Below are 18,883 nucleotides of genomic sequence, written 5' to 3'. Positions count from 1 at the left end.
AGAGGCTCTTGTCTCTTAGCAAAGAGTCTGAAGGACAGCTCCCGGGTCTTGTCAGCTCTGACAACGCACCACTGCTCTGGCCCTCAGGCTCCTGGAACGTCAGTCCATCCCTTTATAAACACGAAAGGACCCTCTCCTTGCTGTCTGCCCAACAGGTGAGCCTAGGAGGAGTCCATCCTGGCAGGCTGGCCTGCCACTCCTCCCACTTCCTCTGTGCACAGGCTGTAGACACACAATGGGGTGACACATGAGGAGGGTCACACACAGGTTGTGACCAGTGCTTGTTCATCATGTTCATTTGATCCCCGTTCTCTGCAGTGCTGTTGTCATGGTGCGGAAGGAGGGGCTGGGGCAAGGCTCAGTCGACTCATCCTGTGCCCCAGTCCCAACCCTCACGATGACTCAGTACTTCCCTTTTTTGTCATGGCAGCCTCCCCCTCCGCCCTGTCCGCTGTGACCTCCACCGGATTGCACATTCGCTGAGACTGGAACCTCTCTGGTTTTGCCCACCAGTGTTTTCTTAAGCCTGGACATACAAGTCCCGTGAGAGGCACACTAACGTGGTTTAAGAGGAAAGATTTGAACTGGGCATCGTGGTGCACAACTGTGATCTCAGCACTCAGAGTTCATTTCTCAGTGCCTGGGGTGTATAATGAGACCCTGTCTCAAAAGAAACAAAGGCTGCTGTTGAAACTCAGTGGTGGAATACTTGCCTAGTGTATGCAAGGCCCTGGGATTGATGCACATACACACACACACACACACACACACACACAGATGTGGATTTGAAACCCAGACATCATAGGGTTTGAATCTGTGCTCTATAGCATACAAACAGCATGGCCATATTCAAGCTACCAATTTCTCTGTCCCCCCAGTTTTTTCTTCATCGTCTGCCTTGAGAGTGATGAGGGTGCAAAGTCCTTCTCAGTCAGATGCTGCTTGGTTTACCCAGAGTGCCTGGCGAGTGTGTGCACACCGGATGCCTGATCCATGAAGGATGACATTCCACATGGAGCCCAGGGGTGTGAAAGATGGCCTGGAAGTGGGGGACAGTCCTGAGGATCCTGAACTCCATTCCTGATGAGTTCAGGCCTGTGAGCCTTGGCAGCAGAGGATAGGGGACAATCTTACATGGAGAAGAGTGCTGGTGAGATTTGTGTTTGTGTAGATAGAGGTAATGGCACAGGCCAGGCAGGGCCTGCACTAGAGCCAAGCCTTGTGGCAAGAGCACAGGGCATGGCTGGGAACATGCAGGTACGAGGGAGATGACCAACATGGCAACAGGTGGGCAGTGGGCATGTCCACGACGCTGCCCACAGCTCCCCTGAGCACCCACAGGACAGCCTTCTCCAGAGCACGGCCAAGCACAGCTCCCCCAGGACCAGAAGGATTCCGGATTGCCATTGAGGAGGAACAGGTGAGGGAAGCAGCCGCTTGAAGTGTGGCTAGGTTATGGCAGTGTTTGGTGACCCCTCCTCGTTCCTTCCCTTGGCCGAGTCACAGTGGGCCTCGCTGTGGCTCATCCCTGCTCTACCTGCTGGTGCATGGACTAGTTGAAAGTCACCACCATGAGGCAGGCAGGCAGGCAGACCCACCCTGATTCTACAGGTACAGACATGGGACCTTGAGAGCCAGGCCTTCCTGGTGGCCTGAGTTAGGAGAGAAAGCAGGCCGGCTCCAGTCCTCATGCCAGGCAGAATACCTGGAGCCTCCTGGCCAGAATGTGTCTGTACCAGGCCCAACGCAGAGAGGGTAAGGTCCTGGACAGACCGGTTGCCCAGTGACCTGAAACCGTAAGACTGCCAGCCCTGGGCGGCAGCAAGCACCACCTGACAGCAGAGGTCTGCCATTGGCCCCCAGGCGGGGAGGCAGGGCGCTCCCCTGCCAGCCACCTTCAAAGGTCCGCAGCTCCCAGGCAGGGAATCGGTTTTCTTTCTCTGGATCAGTGTTTTTATTCCCTTCCTTAAAACAGCAAGCTGAATTACTTTGGCAATTAAAAACAGACTGTGCCCATGTCGTCAGGTTCCTATGCATTTAAAACTGTCCTCAAGAGAGTGTGATAGAGGGGGGGAAATTGATCAGAATATAGCAGTAACAATATGTAGAGAGGTAATAACGAAATCCCCCATGTAACTAATATGAGCCAATAATAATTTTCAAAAACAAAGACAGCAAAAAGCTGGAAGTGCAAGTATGGCTCAAGTGTCAAGTGTTACAGCACCAGCCCAGAACACAAAAGTCACCTGGGAGTAGGAAGCCCTGAGTTCAAGCCTTCGTACTGGCACACAAACACATGTACAAATACACACACAAACCCACCTTTGCTCTTAAAAGGCCTGCCTCCCCAGGTATCTGTGACTCCTAGGCCTGCAATCCTACCCAGACCCAAAGGGGCCTGGGGGAACAGTAGAGGTCTAGTAGGCATCCCAAGTCCACACACACACCCCCAGCTATGTTCCCACTGAACCGCTCAGATGGTGCTTGTCCCACCTCCCCTTGCTGTTTAGGAGGCAGTTCCCTGCTTGGCCCCACGTCTCCAGCTCCTGCTGGCATTCTCACTTGTACTGCTCAGGCTCGAGGGGCCTCTGTGCCCACCTCTTTCCCGTGTTGCTCCCCGTAAGTGGCCTGGCCTTCCCTCCACACCCACTGACTCAGCGTTGCAGAACAGCCATAATCCTGTCAGGACCTTGGCGCACTCCCTAGGGAGGACAGGTGTTCCTGCTTTCCGGGGTGCGCTAGGCGTCACTGAGCTGGCTTGCAGGAAGGCGGGCCGGGCACATGGTGGTCAGGAAAGACACTGGGCAATGTGGAGCCCCCGGCCGCTATGAGAGGCGGGCACTGCGGGTGCTGCCAGGGGTCCGGCGTGGCATCCGTGGCCACCCCACTGATAGATGCCCCCCCATCTCAAGGTTCATTCTTCCGCCGGCAGTGATACACACCTCTCCGGGTGAGCGTGAATCTGTCTTTATGTGAACAGCTAACGATGCTGGAGGTCATGTGGGATATAACTTGGGAAGCTGAGTGTTACATATGGTAAGGCCGGACTGAGGACAGAGAAGCTCTGCAAAGTTGTGGCAGGCGTCGTCACTGGGGCCGCGTGAAGCATTCATGGGTGGAGTGAGCAAGGAGGCAGTGAGGAGGCTGAGCCAGATCTAGGGGAGAAGCTGGGGGCCACCAAGGAAGATGAGAAGGAATGGGCCCCGTGAGAGACTCCGAGCTGGACGCCATGACTCGCGCTGCCCTGTGACTGCGGCCTGGCCCATGGAAGAAGAGCAGGCTCTGTGTGTTTGCGTAGCCTTTGCCCCTGGCTGCCCGCAGCTACCCCTGCCCAGCGGACACTGCTCAGCACAGCTGGTTCTTCCATGAGAGTCCATGAAAGTGGCTAGTGGAGCACAGGAAAGCCATATCCAGCAAAGGTGTGTGGTCAGAAGGATTCTTTGAGCAGAAGGTCTCCTGCCCCAGCTGCTTGGCCTGTGTCCCTGGCCATCTGCTATCTCTCTGAATGCGGGATATAGGACTAAAAGTCAGGCTAATTTCAAAGTCAAGGGCTCAGAAGCCACCGAGCAGACTTTGCCACCCACAGAGGAGCGTGGCTGCAGGATAGCCCACCAGCCTGGAAGAGGAAGTGTCCCAGGGTCACGCAGAGACCTCTGATCCTCCTTGTCCTCTGACAGACCTGGGTGGAAAATGTCCTTGAGTCTATTTGGGGCACAAAGGGCTAAGACTGTGCCCCTCTTGTCCATCAAGTGTCCTGGTGCCTAGAATGGGCCTAACATACAAATGACTGGGCCATAGTGAGTGACACCTGCCCCCCCATCAAGTGCTGGCAGGAAAGCCTTGCAGGACAGGAGTCACTAGCCCGACTGGCCTGGTCAGCAGGTGTGCTGAGCCCTGAAGGATGGCCACAGAGGCCAGCAGATGTGTGAGCACCACATCTGGAGCCAGCTTCCCTGCCAGACAACCCCGAGTGCTGAACCAGCCAGAGAAGCGGATGGGATGGAAGGTAGCCTCCGGAAGCAGGGTACAGAGTGCCTGTGAGCAGTGCGGCCCGACTGGTCTGCGTGAGGACAGATTCCAAGATGGCGCAAAGACAGTGGGTGTCTGTGACTAGGACTGACCTACATGCTTGTGCAAGCGGAAGGACATTGGGTATTTGTGGTTAGAAGGACTGACAGCTGGGCACTGGTGGCTCACATCTGTAATCCTACTCAGGAAGCTGAGATCTGAGGACCACCGTTCAAAGCCAGCCCAGGCAGGAAAGTCTGTGAGACTCTTACCTCCAATAAACTACTCAGAAAAAGCCGGAAGTGGCATTGTGGCTCAAGTGGTAGAGCACCTTGAGCACCAAGGCTCAGGGACAGCGCCTAGACCCTAACTTTAAGCCCCAGGAATGGAAAGAAGAAAGGGGGGATGGGAAAGGAGGACTGACTTACATACCTGTGTGTAAGTGAAGGGTGATAGAGAACATTTATGGAAGTTCTGGCACCAGCATTTTTCAGTGCTTCTCATACTGGAGCTTACAGAGGTAAGGCATGTCACTTTAACCATATCTCAGCGCATGATCCTGGATTTAGCTATCTACCTGACACAGGGATTCTCTTTGTAGCCCAGGTGGGCTCCAAATGCATTGTGTTGCCCAGTCTAGCCTTGAACTCTCAATCCCCCCTGCCTTTGTCTCCTGAGGGCTGGAATAGCAGGTATGCAGCTGCCCTTGGCTGAGGTCCGGAGGGCCTTGTAGCAGACTCCTCACTTGGAACTCTCATCCAAGAATCATCGCAGCATGAAAGCGTTGGAGACCCAGACCGGGGCGGCGGGGCGGGTAGGGGTCATGGCACTATGACTGAGCACCACTGAATCATAACTTTAAGACAGCTCACTTTATGTGGTATGACTTTCATATCAACTAAAAGGAGACTCACCAGCAGTCACCGCGTACCCATTCTGCGCAAGTGCCAGTCTATAGACAGAAACCATGGCTCAAAAGGAGACAGGAGGCCAGGTGATCTGTTGGGAGTAGTCTTTGCTCCCTAGGTATGGAGTGTCCCTGGGAGATTATAGAGAGAACTGGTTACAGTGGGTCCCTCTGGGAAGTGGCACAATGTGCTCCTGGTTGTATTCCGGCTTGGCATGTTTTAACATTTTGAGTCACATGAATGGGACCAACTCATATAATATGAAATGGGTGTGGCAGAAGAATTGAAGTTAAGACCAAAGGATAGAGGGCTGGGAATATGGCCTAGTGGTAAAGTGCTTGCCTTGTATACATGAAGCCCTGGGTTCAATTCCTCAGCACCACATATATAGGAAAAAGCCGGAAGTGGCGCTGTGGCTCAAGGGTAGAGTGCTAGCCTTGAGCAAAAAGAAGCCAGGAACAGTGCTCAGGCCCTGAGTCCAGGCCCCAGGACTGGCCAAAAAAAAAAAAAAAGAAGAATTCAAGGCCAGCATAAGCTACATAGTGAGATCTTGTCCCTGAAAATTAAATGTTTTTTCAAGATGTGATTTCATATATTTTGTGATCTTATAAAAGTAAAGAAAAAAATACTGATGCCATGTTGAAAACAAGCCCTCTGAGGTCACACAGGCCTCAGTTCTTGTCCCGATCATCCACTTGTGGAACTCTGAGCCAAGGTTTTCTCATTTGTGGAACAGTAGAGATCCACTCGGCCTCCCATGCCAAGTAGGAAGCCCAAGTGACAAATTCAATTACATTGGTAAAACTGGCCCATCTTGGGTTCCCAGAAAGCCTCCATTGTCTTCCGCCCTCTCTCTTCCTGCCCTGAACCCTACCTCTCAATGTGTCAGACTTTTCATTGCTGTCACAAATGCTAGAGAGAAGCGATTTAAAGGAAGAAAGATTTGTTTTGGCTCATGTTTTCAGAGGTTTCAGCCCCACATCTGCTGGATCCCTTGCTTTGCACCCAAGCTGAGGCAGAACATCACTGAAGGAGGAACGTGGGGCAGAGGCTGCTCCCCTCATGGCAGCCAGGAGCAGTCTCCCCTCGCAGTCTTCCCCTTGCTCCAGCTAGGTGGCCCCTCCCTCCCAGTTATCCACCACCTCCCAATTATCTATTGGCATTTTTAACCCACCAAAGCAAACCATTGATTAGGTCAGAGCCCTTGTGATCATCAGGGCATCTCAAGAAACGCCTAAAGATGTGCTTCACTAATCCTCTGGGTGCCTCAGTGTAGGCAGGTGGACAGTCAAGGTTAATCACACCACACCCTCTGCTCTCCTGTGTCCAACCGGGACTCCAACACCCATGTAATTGATGGTTTTTTCTTCTCAGAGAAAGCGACAGATGGCTCCCTTCAGAGTGAGGACTGGGCCCTCAACATGGAGATCTGCGACATTATCAATGAAACCGAGGAAGGGTAAGGAGGAGAGGAGAGGGTCGACCCCAGTGTTGACTCACCTGCTTCCAGCCAGAGAACTCCACCCAAGCCCACCCCTACTGTAACCACCAGGCTGCCCCCACTGTGGCCCTCAGTGCAGAAAAGAGTCCCACCCTGAGCTGGACTGTAACAGTTTAAACATTTTTTGACCACAATCCAGCCTAGTCCCTTTTTCAAATAGATGAGACACTTAGAGAAAGCCATGGGTAGCTAGCTGGCCAGCTGGCCCCTCCCTGTGCTGTGCTACCCCACAGCTCCTCCCAGCAGCAGCCCAGGCCAGCTGGACCTGGAGCCCCAGCTTGGTGCAGCAGATACTCGGGGGCAAAGACAGGTGGGGACTCTCATAACGAGGAGGGGGCTCTGGTGCTCTTCTGTTCTCCGCGGGCTAGGCTGCGCATTAGGGATGGCCAGCTTTTCTGTGAGCAACAGCACACTTTCACTCAGGTTAGATAACAGCAGGGCAGAAAGAGGGCATGTGGAAGGCAGTAACAGGGAAGCAGGGCAGAGGGACCAATCAGAGCTGGCACCCACTGCCAAGTTCAGTATGTGAGCCATGGTGTTCTGCCCAGTGCCCAGGAACCCCGCCAGGGCACTGGGTGTGGGGAGGCGGCCTTGGGTCTTAGTTTCTGACCTCTGGTATTTGCCAACCTACCATGTGAGGGGCCCTGGGACAAGATCATTTACCTCTCTAGGTCTTTGTCCTCAAGGGCAAAGCTCAGCAAAAGCCTGAGTTCCTAAGGGCAGCAGAGAGGGGACGTGAGGGTCACTGTCATCTCAGGAAATCCAGGACGGATCTGTGAGAGAGTGAGGCCACAGCCAGCAGGAAATGCAGTCAGAGACATCCACTCAGCCATTGGAGCAGGACCTCGGTTTCCTCTGTGTAATGCCTCCCACCACCAGGTGGGGCTCTGTGTTCAGCGGGGTAGGGGGCAGGCACATCCGCCCAGCTGGAGGCGTCAGTCAGAAGAGGCTGTGGTGGCCAGGCCCCAGCCAGAGTCCTCAGCCATGCTGAGGCTCCACACCACACTTGTGTCTGTGCCCACCACCAAGGCTGGGGTGGGAGTGGCAGGCGGATGGCAGGGCCACCTGGAGAGAAGATAAAGCCCACTGAGCCTCCTCAATGGCCTGGGAGCTTTGTGCACATCGTATGGGAAGTCAGTGCAGCCTCATCACCTGGTGAACATGGGAAGTACCAGCACACAGCTGTTAGTGTTCATCGGAGTCCCTTGCATCTTCCAAACACTACACCAGGCATCAGAGACCCAGCGGTGGGCAAAGGCTGGCATGATTCTTGACCGCACCAAGTTCACTGTCTAAACCTTAGTGTCTAGGGGAGTCATATGCCCTGTGCTCTAGCAGATTACCACATCATAGCAGGTGACAGCAGTGGAATGCAGAAGTGGCCCACAGGTCAAACACAAACCCTGAGGTAACCAACTCAAAGGGAGAAAAGGGTTATTTTGACTCCGTTTCAGAGGTTGCTTTGGACCTGTGGAGAAGCAAGCACATCACAGTAAGAGTATATGACAGAACAAACCTCATACTTTATGTCCAGGAAGCCAAAGAAGAGTGGGGAGCTCTGGGGATGTAGCTCAGTGGTGGGGTACTTGCCTAGCAGGTTCAAGACCCTGGGTTCTACCCCTAGTACTGTAAAGAAAGGAAGAGTGAGGAGGGGCTATGCCCCCGTGCCCTAAAGACACCCCCATACACCCACCTCACTCAGTTTCCATAGCTTCCCAACAGTGCCACCCCAGACCAAGACCTGCACACATAGCCCTGTCCCCCCCTCGGGGGGGGCGGGGAGCAGGGGGCAGAAGAGCGTGAGCTGCTGCCCCAGGATTGCTCTGGGTGGAAATCATTCTTGCTTCTGGGCCAGGCGTCTCTACCTACCTATCACCTCCACTGCAGCCCTGGCTCCTCTGCAGTGCCACCCCACGCAGGACCTGCACCCCCTCCAGCCATGCTTCTGCCTGTGCTCCTGTCCAGGACCTAGGCCAGACCTGAACAGAGGGGGGCTGGACCCAAAGGGTCACTCACCAGCCTGGACAAGTGTCACCCAGGCTCCTGCAGTGTGCCAGGCTCTACTGAGAGGGGTCCCCAGGATTGTCCCCACCCTCTAGGCGGTCACTTCTCCCTCAGGGCAGCCAGGGTTAGTGTCCCACGTCAGGACAGCTAGGGTGGGAGCGGGGCCCGAGCACTCTGGCATCGCTGATTCCACCCGTGCAGAGCTAAGGCTGGAGAGAGTGGCGAGGCACAGGCAGGGCAGGAGGAGCATGCAGCCTCTAGGCCTCCAGCTGCACTTGGAGACATCTGCCCTTCCCTGTGATCCTGTGTGTCCTGGTTCTCTTCCACACCCTGGCCTCCTCTTGGTCCCTCCTCAGCCCCAGATTCCTCCCATCCCAGGGCACGGGTACGGGCCCAGGCTCACCTCCCCCCACCCCCCGCCGCCCTCTCCCCATCCTTTCCATCACTCAGGACCGTTCTAAGTCCACTTCTCCAGTACCACCTGCCCTACACATCCCTCTCAGGACTTGCTTCCCACCCCCACCCCTTCAAATACTTTGGTCTCCCTGAAATTCAAGATCCCTGGCAAAAGAGCCTGTTGTCTGTCTGCCTCTTGTCCCAGCTCCTAGCCTGGTGTCCACATGGCATTTGGTAAGACTGAAGTGGAGAGATGGATGGCTGGGCAGAGTAGCTGGCCAGGCTGGGCTGTTAGAACACTGTGCCCAGCAGTGGTTTTCAGCCTTGTCTCCACTTTGTGAGATGACAGAGAAGCTCCTCGGGACATGGAAAGGGTACAGACCCAAACCCCTCCCTAGGAATCTTGCCCAAGTGCTCTAGGAGGGGGCTTAGACTCTTATATTTTAGCAACACTCACACCTCCCCCAAAACAGGCCCAGAGCAGGGGCCCCTCCTGAAGGGGCTGGGGTGGAGCAGCAGGAATCTGGTGTGATCAGAACATGGATCACAGGCCTGTGCAGGGAGGGGCCCGTTCCAGGCCTGCCCCCCTCCACGTTTCCATACTGTGTCTCCAGCGCTGAGGAAGAAGTGCTCATGCCTGTCTGTCCTCCCTTTGTCCTTCTGCCCAGCCCCAAAGATGCCTTCCGAGCAGTGAAGAAGAGAATTGTGGGCAATAAGAACTTCCACGAGGTGATGCTGGCTCTCACGGTAAGTGCCTGTCCATCCATCTGTCCATCCATCCCTCGAGCAGACAGTCCTGTGGCAGAACCAATCTCCTGAAAGCCTTAGCCTGTGGGACTCATGTCCGCCCTTGGCTCCTCAGCTGAGTGCCACGAGGAAGGGCCGATGGGCAGCCTGTCTCATCACACTGTTGGTAGATGGGGTGGTAAGAGAGGCTGTCCAGGAAAGGCCTCCCCGCCCCCTGCATGGGGAGTGGATGGCTGAGGCCACTCCCCTCCAGAACCACCGATGTGAATTCCCCAGGCCCAAGGGCCTGCCTGGCAACAAAGGCTCCATCAACTCGGGCCTGACAAGGATGTGGAGTGTGTGCAGGGAAACTGGGCACTGCCTGGCTCTTCGGCATTGTGACATTACTCGCTGCGAACAGCACTGAAACCGTCCATGTGGGCAGGCCAGGCTGGTGGGCAAGCTAACCTCAGGACACTGGGATGGGAGTGAGGAGCAGAGGGCTCTGTCCAGCCTTCCCATGGCAGTGGGTCCAGTTAGACTGGAAAGCAAGGGCAACTCCTATGGGCTGGCAGTGGGAGGAATACAAGTGCTGGTCCTCCACCTCAACATGACTAACTCCTAGAAAGCTCAGGCTGTCTTTGACTTCCTCAGGGGAACCACTGTGCCTCTGCACCAGGCCCATCAGGACCCAGTGGTCCTGACACCCCTTGGGGAGAAAGTTCTAGCCGACTTACCACCCCCGGCCTGGCAGCCATGCCCAAATCCAGGATTCCTCATGCCTTCCACGCGGCTGTCTCGGGAAGTCCCCTGCCCTCTGCTGGGCCCCTCTGTGCGGCTGCGCACTTCCCATTCTCTGGCAAGGCTGTTCTCAGGCACCTCTGCCCTCCAGGTGTTGGAAACGTGTGTGAAGAACTGCGGGCACCGCTTCCACGTGCTGGTGGCCAGCCAGGACTTTGTGGAGGGCGTGCTCGTGAGGACCATCCTGCCCAAGAACAATCCCCCCACCATAGTGCACGACAAGGTGCTGAATCTCATCCAGGTTCGTGCTGGGGTGGGGTGGGGGACAGGGCGGTGGTGCAGGTACTTCTTCCCCCGGGAGGCCGCACCTCCTGAGCTGGCTTTCCCTTTGTGGGGAGCGCTGGCCACATGTTCACCACACATGTGCGGTAAGGGTAGTGCGTGTAAAACAAGGAACAAGCGGTCAGGGGACGAACTTCTGCTCCCAGAGAGAGAAAGTGCTGGGTTGGGGTGGGCTCCCAGGGAAGAAGATGAGCAGCAGTTACCGGCCATGTCCCCTTGTCCCTCTCAGTCCTGGGCCGACGCGTTCCGCAGCTCGCCCGATTTGACAGGTGTCGTCGCCGTGTACGAGGACCTGCGGAGGAAGGGCCTGGAGTTCCCCATGACCGACCTGGACATGCTGTCGCCCATCCACACGCCTCAAAGGGTGAGGGGAAGACCGCTAGAAACCGGGCGGGGCGGGCCAGCCTGCAGCCCCTCCCACAAGGCCTCATCCACTGTCTTTTGCCCTAGACGGTGTTCACAGAGACACCATCAGGACACAACGCTCTGGGTTCTGACACCAGCCAGCGAGGGGATGCGAACCAGCATGCTGCCCCCCTGCCTGCCCCAGCCGCGCCCCCCAACGACACACCCATCACACCAACCCCCGAGCAGGTACAGACAGGCCTGTGGCAGAAAACTGGGTCGGGAAGGAGCCCCTGGTGGTATGGATGTGACTGTGTGTGGAGTTGCCACTTGGTCATTCCAGCGACCCCTAGGGTGAAGCTCAGAGGGGGACATTGAGTCACCCAGAGTCTCACAGCTCATCTGAGTCTGCTGAGAGAGACTCCAGCTCAGGTCTGTGGGACTCCTGGAAGCCACTGTCCTGTGCTTGAGCTGACTTGAGCTGGTCTTCATTCATGGAGCCCTACGGGAAGCACCATGAAGAGGAAGCGCGCCCCCAGGGGGTCCCTTCCGCTTTACTTGGGGGATAACATGCTGTTTCAGTTGAACTGAGGTTCTGACCAGAAACAGTTGTAACACATTTATACAAATAATAGCAGGTGCACTGCCCCTGGGTGCTTCCTACAAAGCCCTGTAAAGCTTTGAGGCTCAGCATAAGAATCAAGGGCAGTTTTTCTGCCCCATAGCCAGCTCTGCAGGGTTGTCTACCTCAGACCAGGCAACATGCTGAAGCTTTCTCTGAGCCTCAGTTTCCTCCTGCAGCTGGAGGAGTGATTGGTGGCTGGTGGCTGTGAACTGTCTGTGGCATACCAAGCCGCTGTGCCCTCTGACACACCCGTGGCATGCCAGTGGCAGCTGGGTACTGCACTATCGACATGGGGCTGAGCTGGGCCGGAGTGGAGCCCTGCAAACGTTTGCGTGCATGCGTGTGAGCATGCACTCACGTGTGCACTTGTATACTGGCATGTGCCTTTAAAGAGCTAATTAGACCTAAGAGTCTTGTAGACTTTCCTGCCCAGGCTGGCTTTGAACTATGGTCCTTAGATCTCAGCCTCCTGAGCAGCTAGGATCAGTCGTGAGCCCCTGGCACCTAAGCTTGGTAAACTCATTTTTGAGATGTTTTCTAAGTTTCAGACCCATCATCAGGTTGCCTCTGAAATGAGTATGTGGAAGTAAAGTGAGGCATGGCTTTCCAAAGCAACACCCACTGACCCCTTGTGTCTATTACTTGGAGCTACTCACAGCTAATTGAAAAGACACTTCTGTTTTTGTTATCTTGAAGCAAGTTATTAAGTCACCCCTTCCAGAACTACAAATATTACTTGAAAAGTTTTGCTAACTGGACAAAATAACTAAGGGTATAAACACCCTGTGATTATCTACACTTAGTTATGATTTTAAGCAGTTTGCATGTGGTAATAGAAGGTTCTTCTTTCTTTCTTTTTTTGTTGGTTATGGGGCTTGAACTCAGGGCCTGGGTGCTGTCCCTGAAGTGTTTTGCTCAGGGTTAGGACTCTACCACTTTGTTTTGTTTTTTGCCAGTACTGGGGCTTGGACTCAGGGCCTGAGCACTGTCCCTGGCTTCTTTTTGCTCAAGGCTAGCACTCTACCCCTTGAGCCACAGTGCCACCTCTGGCCTTTTCTATATATGTGGTGCTGGGGAATGGAACCTAGGGCTTCATGTCTACGTGGCAAGCACTCTACCACTAGGCCATATTCCCAGCCCGACTCTACCACTTTGAGCCACAGCTCTACTTCCAGTTTTCTGGTGATTAATTGAAGATAAAAGTCTCATGGACTTTCCTGAACAGGCTGGCTTTGAACCACGATCCTCAGATCTCAACCTCCTGAGTAGTTAAGATTATAGGCTTGGGCCATCAGCACCTGGCTGATAGAGGTTCTAGAGTATCTTTGTTTCATTTCCTAGTTCCTCTTTTTTTCCTAGGACATGTTAGGATGGCCAAGTAGGTGGTTGGGTTCTGACAGGTTTGGATGTGGCAGATTGGAGATCAGGGACTTTGCCTCACACCAGTGTTTATTAAACAGGCTAGGTATACCAACATGAAGTGGGTATCATCAGTGATATCATCATCTTATTATAACAGCTAACATAAGAGAGAAGGAATAATGAAATCTACCTGTGGCAAAGGTTAAGTTGGCAGTATGTGTTTAGTGTTCAGCAGTTGTTAAGAAATCAGGAAGCCAGAGCTGGGAATGTAGCTTAGTGGTAGAGTGCTTTGCCTAGCATTCATGAAGCCATGGGTTTAATTCCTTCATACCACATGAACAGAAAATGCTGGAAGTGGCTCGAGTGGTAGAGTGTAAGCCTTGAGCAAAAGAAGCTCAGGAACAGTGTCCAGGCCCTGAGTCCAAGGCCCAGGACTGGCCAAAAAAAAAAAAAAAAGAAGAAGAAGAAGAAAGAAATCAGTAAGCTGGGTGCCTGTAAAAACCTTAGCTACTCAGGAGGCTGAGATCTGAGGATCACGATTCAAAGCCAGCCCAGGCAGAAAAATCCACGAGACTCTTATCTCCAATGAACCAGTAGAAAGCCAGAAGTGGAGCTAAAGCCAGAAGTAGTAGACAGCTAACCTTGAACAAAAAAGCTCACAGCACCCAGGCCCTAAGTTCAAGCCCCGGGACTGGCACACAAAAAAAAGTCAATAAATCATAATCATGCTTTTGCATAGTAATAATCATATTCAAAAATCAATCCTAACTTGGTCACACAATGTAGCTCTGTGGCTGCTGGACCCAGGAGCCGGCTTGATAAGAAGGGGTCTTGAGGGAACGGCCTGACCGAATGTTGGGAACCTCCTCTTGGTGTCATCCTGGCGTGCACGAGATGCACACAGCCTGTCCTCTTTGAGGACATGGTGCAGCCCGTGGGCAATATCTCCCCAGGCCTAGGAATTGGGCGGCTTTTGACCATTGGAGCAAGCGACTCTCTTCCCTGCTCTGGGTGGGTCACAGGCTTAGGACATCCTTGGGTGAGCCCGAGACCCTAGAACCAGAAGTAAAACTGAATCTCAGTCCTCTTAGGAAAGAGGAGGAGGAGAGACCAGGTGCCTGCAGCCGCCCTCCTCCCTTGGAGGGCCCTTCACCCCCTGGGCCTCATTAGCTGCCACCTCGGCCCCCGGAGGAGCCACACTCAAGGGCCCATTCCACTCAGCCTGTCGCACTCGGCTTAGCTTCTCCCTGCATTCAGCTTCTAGCTTGGAGATGGCCATGGTTGGTAGAGCTCTGTGAAGGGCAGTGGGGCATGGCAGGCCCCCGTGCTGGCTGCTGATGGAGCACAGGCTGTGCTTGGAGGCTCCTTGGGGAGGGTGCTGGAGGAGAAGCTCCTGGGGGCTCTACCCGACCATCCTGGGCCCAGCAGGGGCTCCAGATCTTGACTTCTCTCTCCTCGCCATGGTATGTTTCAGATCGGGAAGCTTCGCAGTGAGCTGGAGATGGTGAGCGGGAACGTGAGGGTGATGTCAGAGATGCTGACGGAGCTGGTACCCACCCAGGCAGAGCCCTCAGACCTGGAGCTGCTACAGGTGAGCCCGAAGCTTCCTGTCAGGCTCCGCTGCCCCCTCCCCACCTGCCCACGCACGAATTCTCCCCAGCCCACAGGGCAGTCTTCGGGGCTCACTTGGAATTCCTGGGGCAGTGGTAGGCATTGTAAACAGGGACTCTGGGCTGTTTCAAATTGATCAAAATTCAGATCTCAGCTATACTACTTGCTGGCTTGAACAAAGTAGCCCCTCCTGCTTGAATTTCCTCATGTGTATGAATTCTGGACATGAGACTTGAGTGAGGCATTACGTGTAGGTAGAACACCTAATCCTGTGCCTGATGAAGCTAGAAGGTGAGATCTCCTCCCCTTAGAACCTGCAAGTGAGCAAAAGGCAGGATGAGGCAGTATGGGTTGTTTCTTTTGTTTCATCCTGTTTTGTTTTGTTGTGTTATGCTGGTACTAGGGCTTGAATTTAGGGCCTTACACTCTTTACTTGGTTTTTATCCTTAAGGCTAGCTCCTCCCATTTTGGATTTTGCTGGTTAATTGGATAAGAATCTCAGAGATTTGTCTTTCTGGGATGACTCTGAACTACAATCCTCAGATCTGTCTACTGAGTAGCTAAGAATATAGGTGTGAACCACCAGTGCCCAGCACAATGTGAGTTTCAAGATAAGCAAATCCTAGCCAAGACAGGTTAGAGCTGTTAGTTTTCATTTCTGTGTGTCATGTTACTCCCATGATCCTGAGGGGCCATTAGAGCAGAAAAGGCTGTGCTTGAAGAAGGACAGATACTACATGGAGGAGACATGGAGAAAACTAGAAATCACCCCCCAACCAAGGCCCACAGTCCACAGTCAGCAGAATCCCTGAGGGGACAGAGTGCTCAGTGTGTGGTCAGGTTTTGTGTTCCCTCCTACCAGGCCTGAGACCTCAAGGGCAGGTCTCCATGTCACTAAATCTAATGTGCTGCTCTGTCCCAGGGGTGCCTCCACGGCGGGGGTGGGGGGTGGGGGTGGGGGCTGGAGTAAAGCAGGAATGTGGGGACTAGACAAGGCTGTAAAGCTGAATTACTACTGTGAAGTTCATTTCCTGTCCCTAGCCAAGGCCATGCAGGGTGACTAGTCTGGGAGACTAAGAGACTGGAGCCAGCTGGCAAAGTTGGCACAGTGACAGCACCCATTAATAGATACTCCCTAGGTGCCGGGCTCTTTCTACATACTTGATATACATTCAGTTGAACCTTCTACCATGCTCATTCTCCAAGTCAGGAAGCTTAGGCAAAGTGAAGCACTATGACAAGCCTAGGGTCATGTGTCTGGCAAATAGCCAGGACTTGATCCAGGGGGCCTGGCTTCAAACACCGCCCTTCTGCTCTTACAAGTGGCCAGCAGGAAAGCGGAAACGAACCGGTGAAGAGAGGAAAAGGGGGGAGGCCCCAGGGTGTTGAAAGCCATCCTGAGCTGCCCTGCCCTCGTCCTATAGCAGATGAAGAAATCCCACAGGCCTCGGGAGGGGGAGGTCGGCAGTGTCCACAGTTAGCCAAAACAAATATTGGAGCCTAGCCTAGTCTTGATGACCTCTCCAGGAGAGAAGTGCGCTGGTGTGTGGTGGTAGTCAGCCAGGCCAGCAGCCTGCCCCGACACCTGTTCACCCAGCAGCAGGTGTCTGAAGAAAGAAAGAGCCAGGCTTACCAGACACATTCTAGAGCTGTGGCTTCCAATTTCTTCCTCTTTTTCCCCAACCACTTTAAACATGATCAAAGGCCAGTAACATGGTAACTAAAGGCGGCTTAGGATCCTGGAACAGAAAAAAAAAAAAAATCAATAGTGGAAAAACTGGTGGAACCCAAACAAAGTATGCATAGTTCCATTAATAGTATTGTGCTTGTGTTACTGTCTTAGTTTTTACAAGTGTCAGTCTGGGTGAAGGGTACATGGAAACTCTCTGTGTGTTATCATGGCACATTTTCTGTCAGTCTTAAATTATTCCGACATAACAAGTTTATTAAGAGAACAAAATCAGCCAGGGCACTGGTGGCTCACGTCTGTGATCCTAGCTACTCAGGAGGCTGAGATCTGAAGACTGTGGTTCAAAGCCAGACTGGGAAGGAAAGTGTGACTCAAGTGGTAGAGTGCTAGCCTTGAGCAAGCACAGGGACAGTGCTCAGGCCCAAGAAAGGAGGGTGGGGGAAGAAGAGAGGGAGGGAGGGAAAGAGAAGGAAGGAAGAAAGGAAGGAAATCAGTCAATGAGAATAAGGACAAAATTCAAAATCAGGGTATATAGGTAATAATGGAGTCATCTAGCTTACTTTTAATACACTAAAGAACTAGTTATAGTTTGCTCAGCCAGCCCCCCTACAGTCTCAGGGTTGTCATGTACACAAAGAAACAGGCAGACACTTTATTCTAGAACTTTCACAAAGCCACCTTAAGCCAACAGAACAAACTAGCGTGTTGGTTAAGATCTTAGTGTAGAGCCAGGTGCAGTGCCACGCGTCTCAACTACTTGGGAAGCTGAGGCAGGACATCCTGGCTTGAAGCCAGCCTGGACAACCTAATGAAACACCACCTCAAATTAATACGCAAATTAATTTTGCATATGCCACTCAGAAGTGAAATTCAAATCATGTTTGTAGAACCCCCCTCCCCCCCCCCCCCCGAGACATTCCATAAGACTCCCACAGGCCAGTTTAGAAACAGGCCCTCCTCCAGAGCAGGCCCAGGTAAAGCCCCGTCCACCACCGTGGACCCGCGTCTCACCTCCTCCTCCCCCCTGCAGGAGCTGAACCGCACGTGCCGAGCCATGCAGCAGCGGGTGCTGGAGCTCATCCCACGCATCTCCAATGAGCAGCTGACGGAGGAGCTGCTCATGGTGAACGACAACCTCAACAACGTGTTTCTGCGCCATGAACGGTAGCCCTCCCTCCCCTGGCCTTGTCCCTCCAGCCTCCTCACCTCCATAGCTTTCCCTCATCCCTCTCTCAAATACAAGGCAGGCCACAAAGGGCACGTGGCCTGAACCATCTTCAAGCACTCCTGTGACCCCATTTTGCCCTTGTCATCCCTTCTTGGAGTTAGCTGTGTACCTGCACTTGGCTCTTAGGCAAATTATTTAATTAGCTTGAACTCAGGTCCTAGTTGTTGTCCCTTAGCTTTTTCACTCAAAGCTAGCATCCAACTACTTCAATGGAGTCCAGCTCTCCTTCTGGCTTTTTTACTGGTTAATTGGAGATAAGAATCTCACAGACTTTCCTGCCCACACTGGTTTTGAACTGTGATCCTCAGATCTCAGCCCTCTGAGTAGGTAGATTACGATCGGGAACCACCAGCGCCTAGCCAAGAGCTTTCTGACCTGCAAGCTACATAAGCTCGTCCTGCCCAAGTTAGGCAGGAAATAATTTATTAGGAGTACAGCCTTAATTCATAAACAGGTAGTTGGCCTGGGAATGTGGCTTAGTGGTAGAGAGCTTGCCTATGTATAAGGTTCTGGGTTCAATTCCTTAATACCACATAAACAAAACAAAATAATAATAATGATGATGATGATGATGATGAACAGGTAGCTTTCAGAATTCAAAGAAGTGGGACAATGAAGCCTCCTCACAAGCAGAGTAAGGCCTCAGGGGCCAAGAACTCCTGGGCCCTGTCCCCAGGGTGCTGCCCTCAAGCAGATCAGCCCCAAACACTTGGCCGGCTCGCCTTCCTGTTCAAGAGGCAGGGCCCCAGCAGACACTGGTGGCTTAGTTTGGCTGTGCCCTCCATGTCCGCCCCACCAGGATGGTGTGAGCCGGGAGGTGCAGCTCCCCCGAGGCACACTCAGGTGCTGTTTCGGAGCGGGAGGAGGGCTGCTGGGCTGCACAGGCTGTGGCCGTCACGCTCCCTGTGCGGTGACAGTGGAAGTCATGAAGCAAAGCCTATCAAGTGCCCAGGGTACCTGGTGAGCAGGGCTAGCCTGGCCTGCCCCCACCAGCCCCCAGTGCCTTTCTTGTGTCTTTACTCCTCAGCAGACACTTGGCCTGGTGATTTTGCAGTCAGTTGAGATTGGAATGGAACCCTGCTGGTCACATCTTCCCGGCCTCTCCTGCTTGTTAGCCCAGTAGAATGAAAAGGTCCCCTCCCCTGCAGTTTCAGGCAGACAGCCATGTGATGGTCCCTCCCCAACAACCCTTTATCAAGCCCCCAGTTTGCCAGTGCTGTCTGGGTCCTAGCCACTGCTACTCAGACACTTGACAGCTGTGATTCAAGTGGCACGGTGCCAGCCTTGAGCAAAATGCCAAGTGAGGGTATAAGGCCCTGAGTTCAGGTCTCAGTCATGGCACAAAACAACAACAACAGGGCTGGGGATATGGCCTAGTGGCAAGAGTACCTGCCTC

At 53.5% G+C, this 18,883-nt stretch overlaps 1 protein-coding gene across 1 annotated transcript in view; it reads left to right on the top strand.

The window, feature by feature from the left end:
• Tom1 (target of myb1 membrane trafficking protein) overlaps window positions 1-18,883 on the top strand; it is a 37,887-nt gene that overhangs the window by 10,948 nt on the left and 8,056 nt on the right. Inside the window, exons 2-8 of the mRNA XM_048356296.1 lie at window positions 6,291-6,375; window positions 9,486-9,564; window positions 10,436-10,585; window positions 10,856-10,990; window positions 11,077-11,220; window positions 14,433-14,549; window positions 17,290-17,423. Coding sequence (XP_048212253.1) covers window positions 6,291-6,375; window positions 9,486-9,564; window positions 10,436-10,585; window positions 10,856-10,990; window positions 11,077-11,220; window positions 14,433-14,549; window positions 17,290-17,423 — 844 coding nt within the window. The remainder of the gene's footprint in view (window positions 1-6,290; window positions 6,376-9,485; window positions 9,565-10,435; window positions 10,586-10,855; window positions 10,991-11,076; window positions 11,221-14,432; window positions 14,550-17,289; window positions 17,424-18,883) is intronic.

The sequence above is a fragment of the Perognathus longimembris genome, chromosome 1 (assembly GCF_023159225.1).
Source record: "Perognathus longimembris pacificus isolate PPM17 chromosome 1, ASM2315922v1, whole genome shotgun sequence".
Classification (NCBI taxonomy): domain Eukaryota; kingdom Metazoa; phylum Chordata; class Mammalia; order Rodentia; family Heteromyidae; genus Perognathus; species Perognathus longimembris.
The sequence above is the reverse complement of the archived record's forward strand: the minus strand, read 5'-3'. Positions and strand labels throughout refer to the sequence as shown.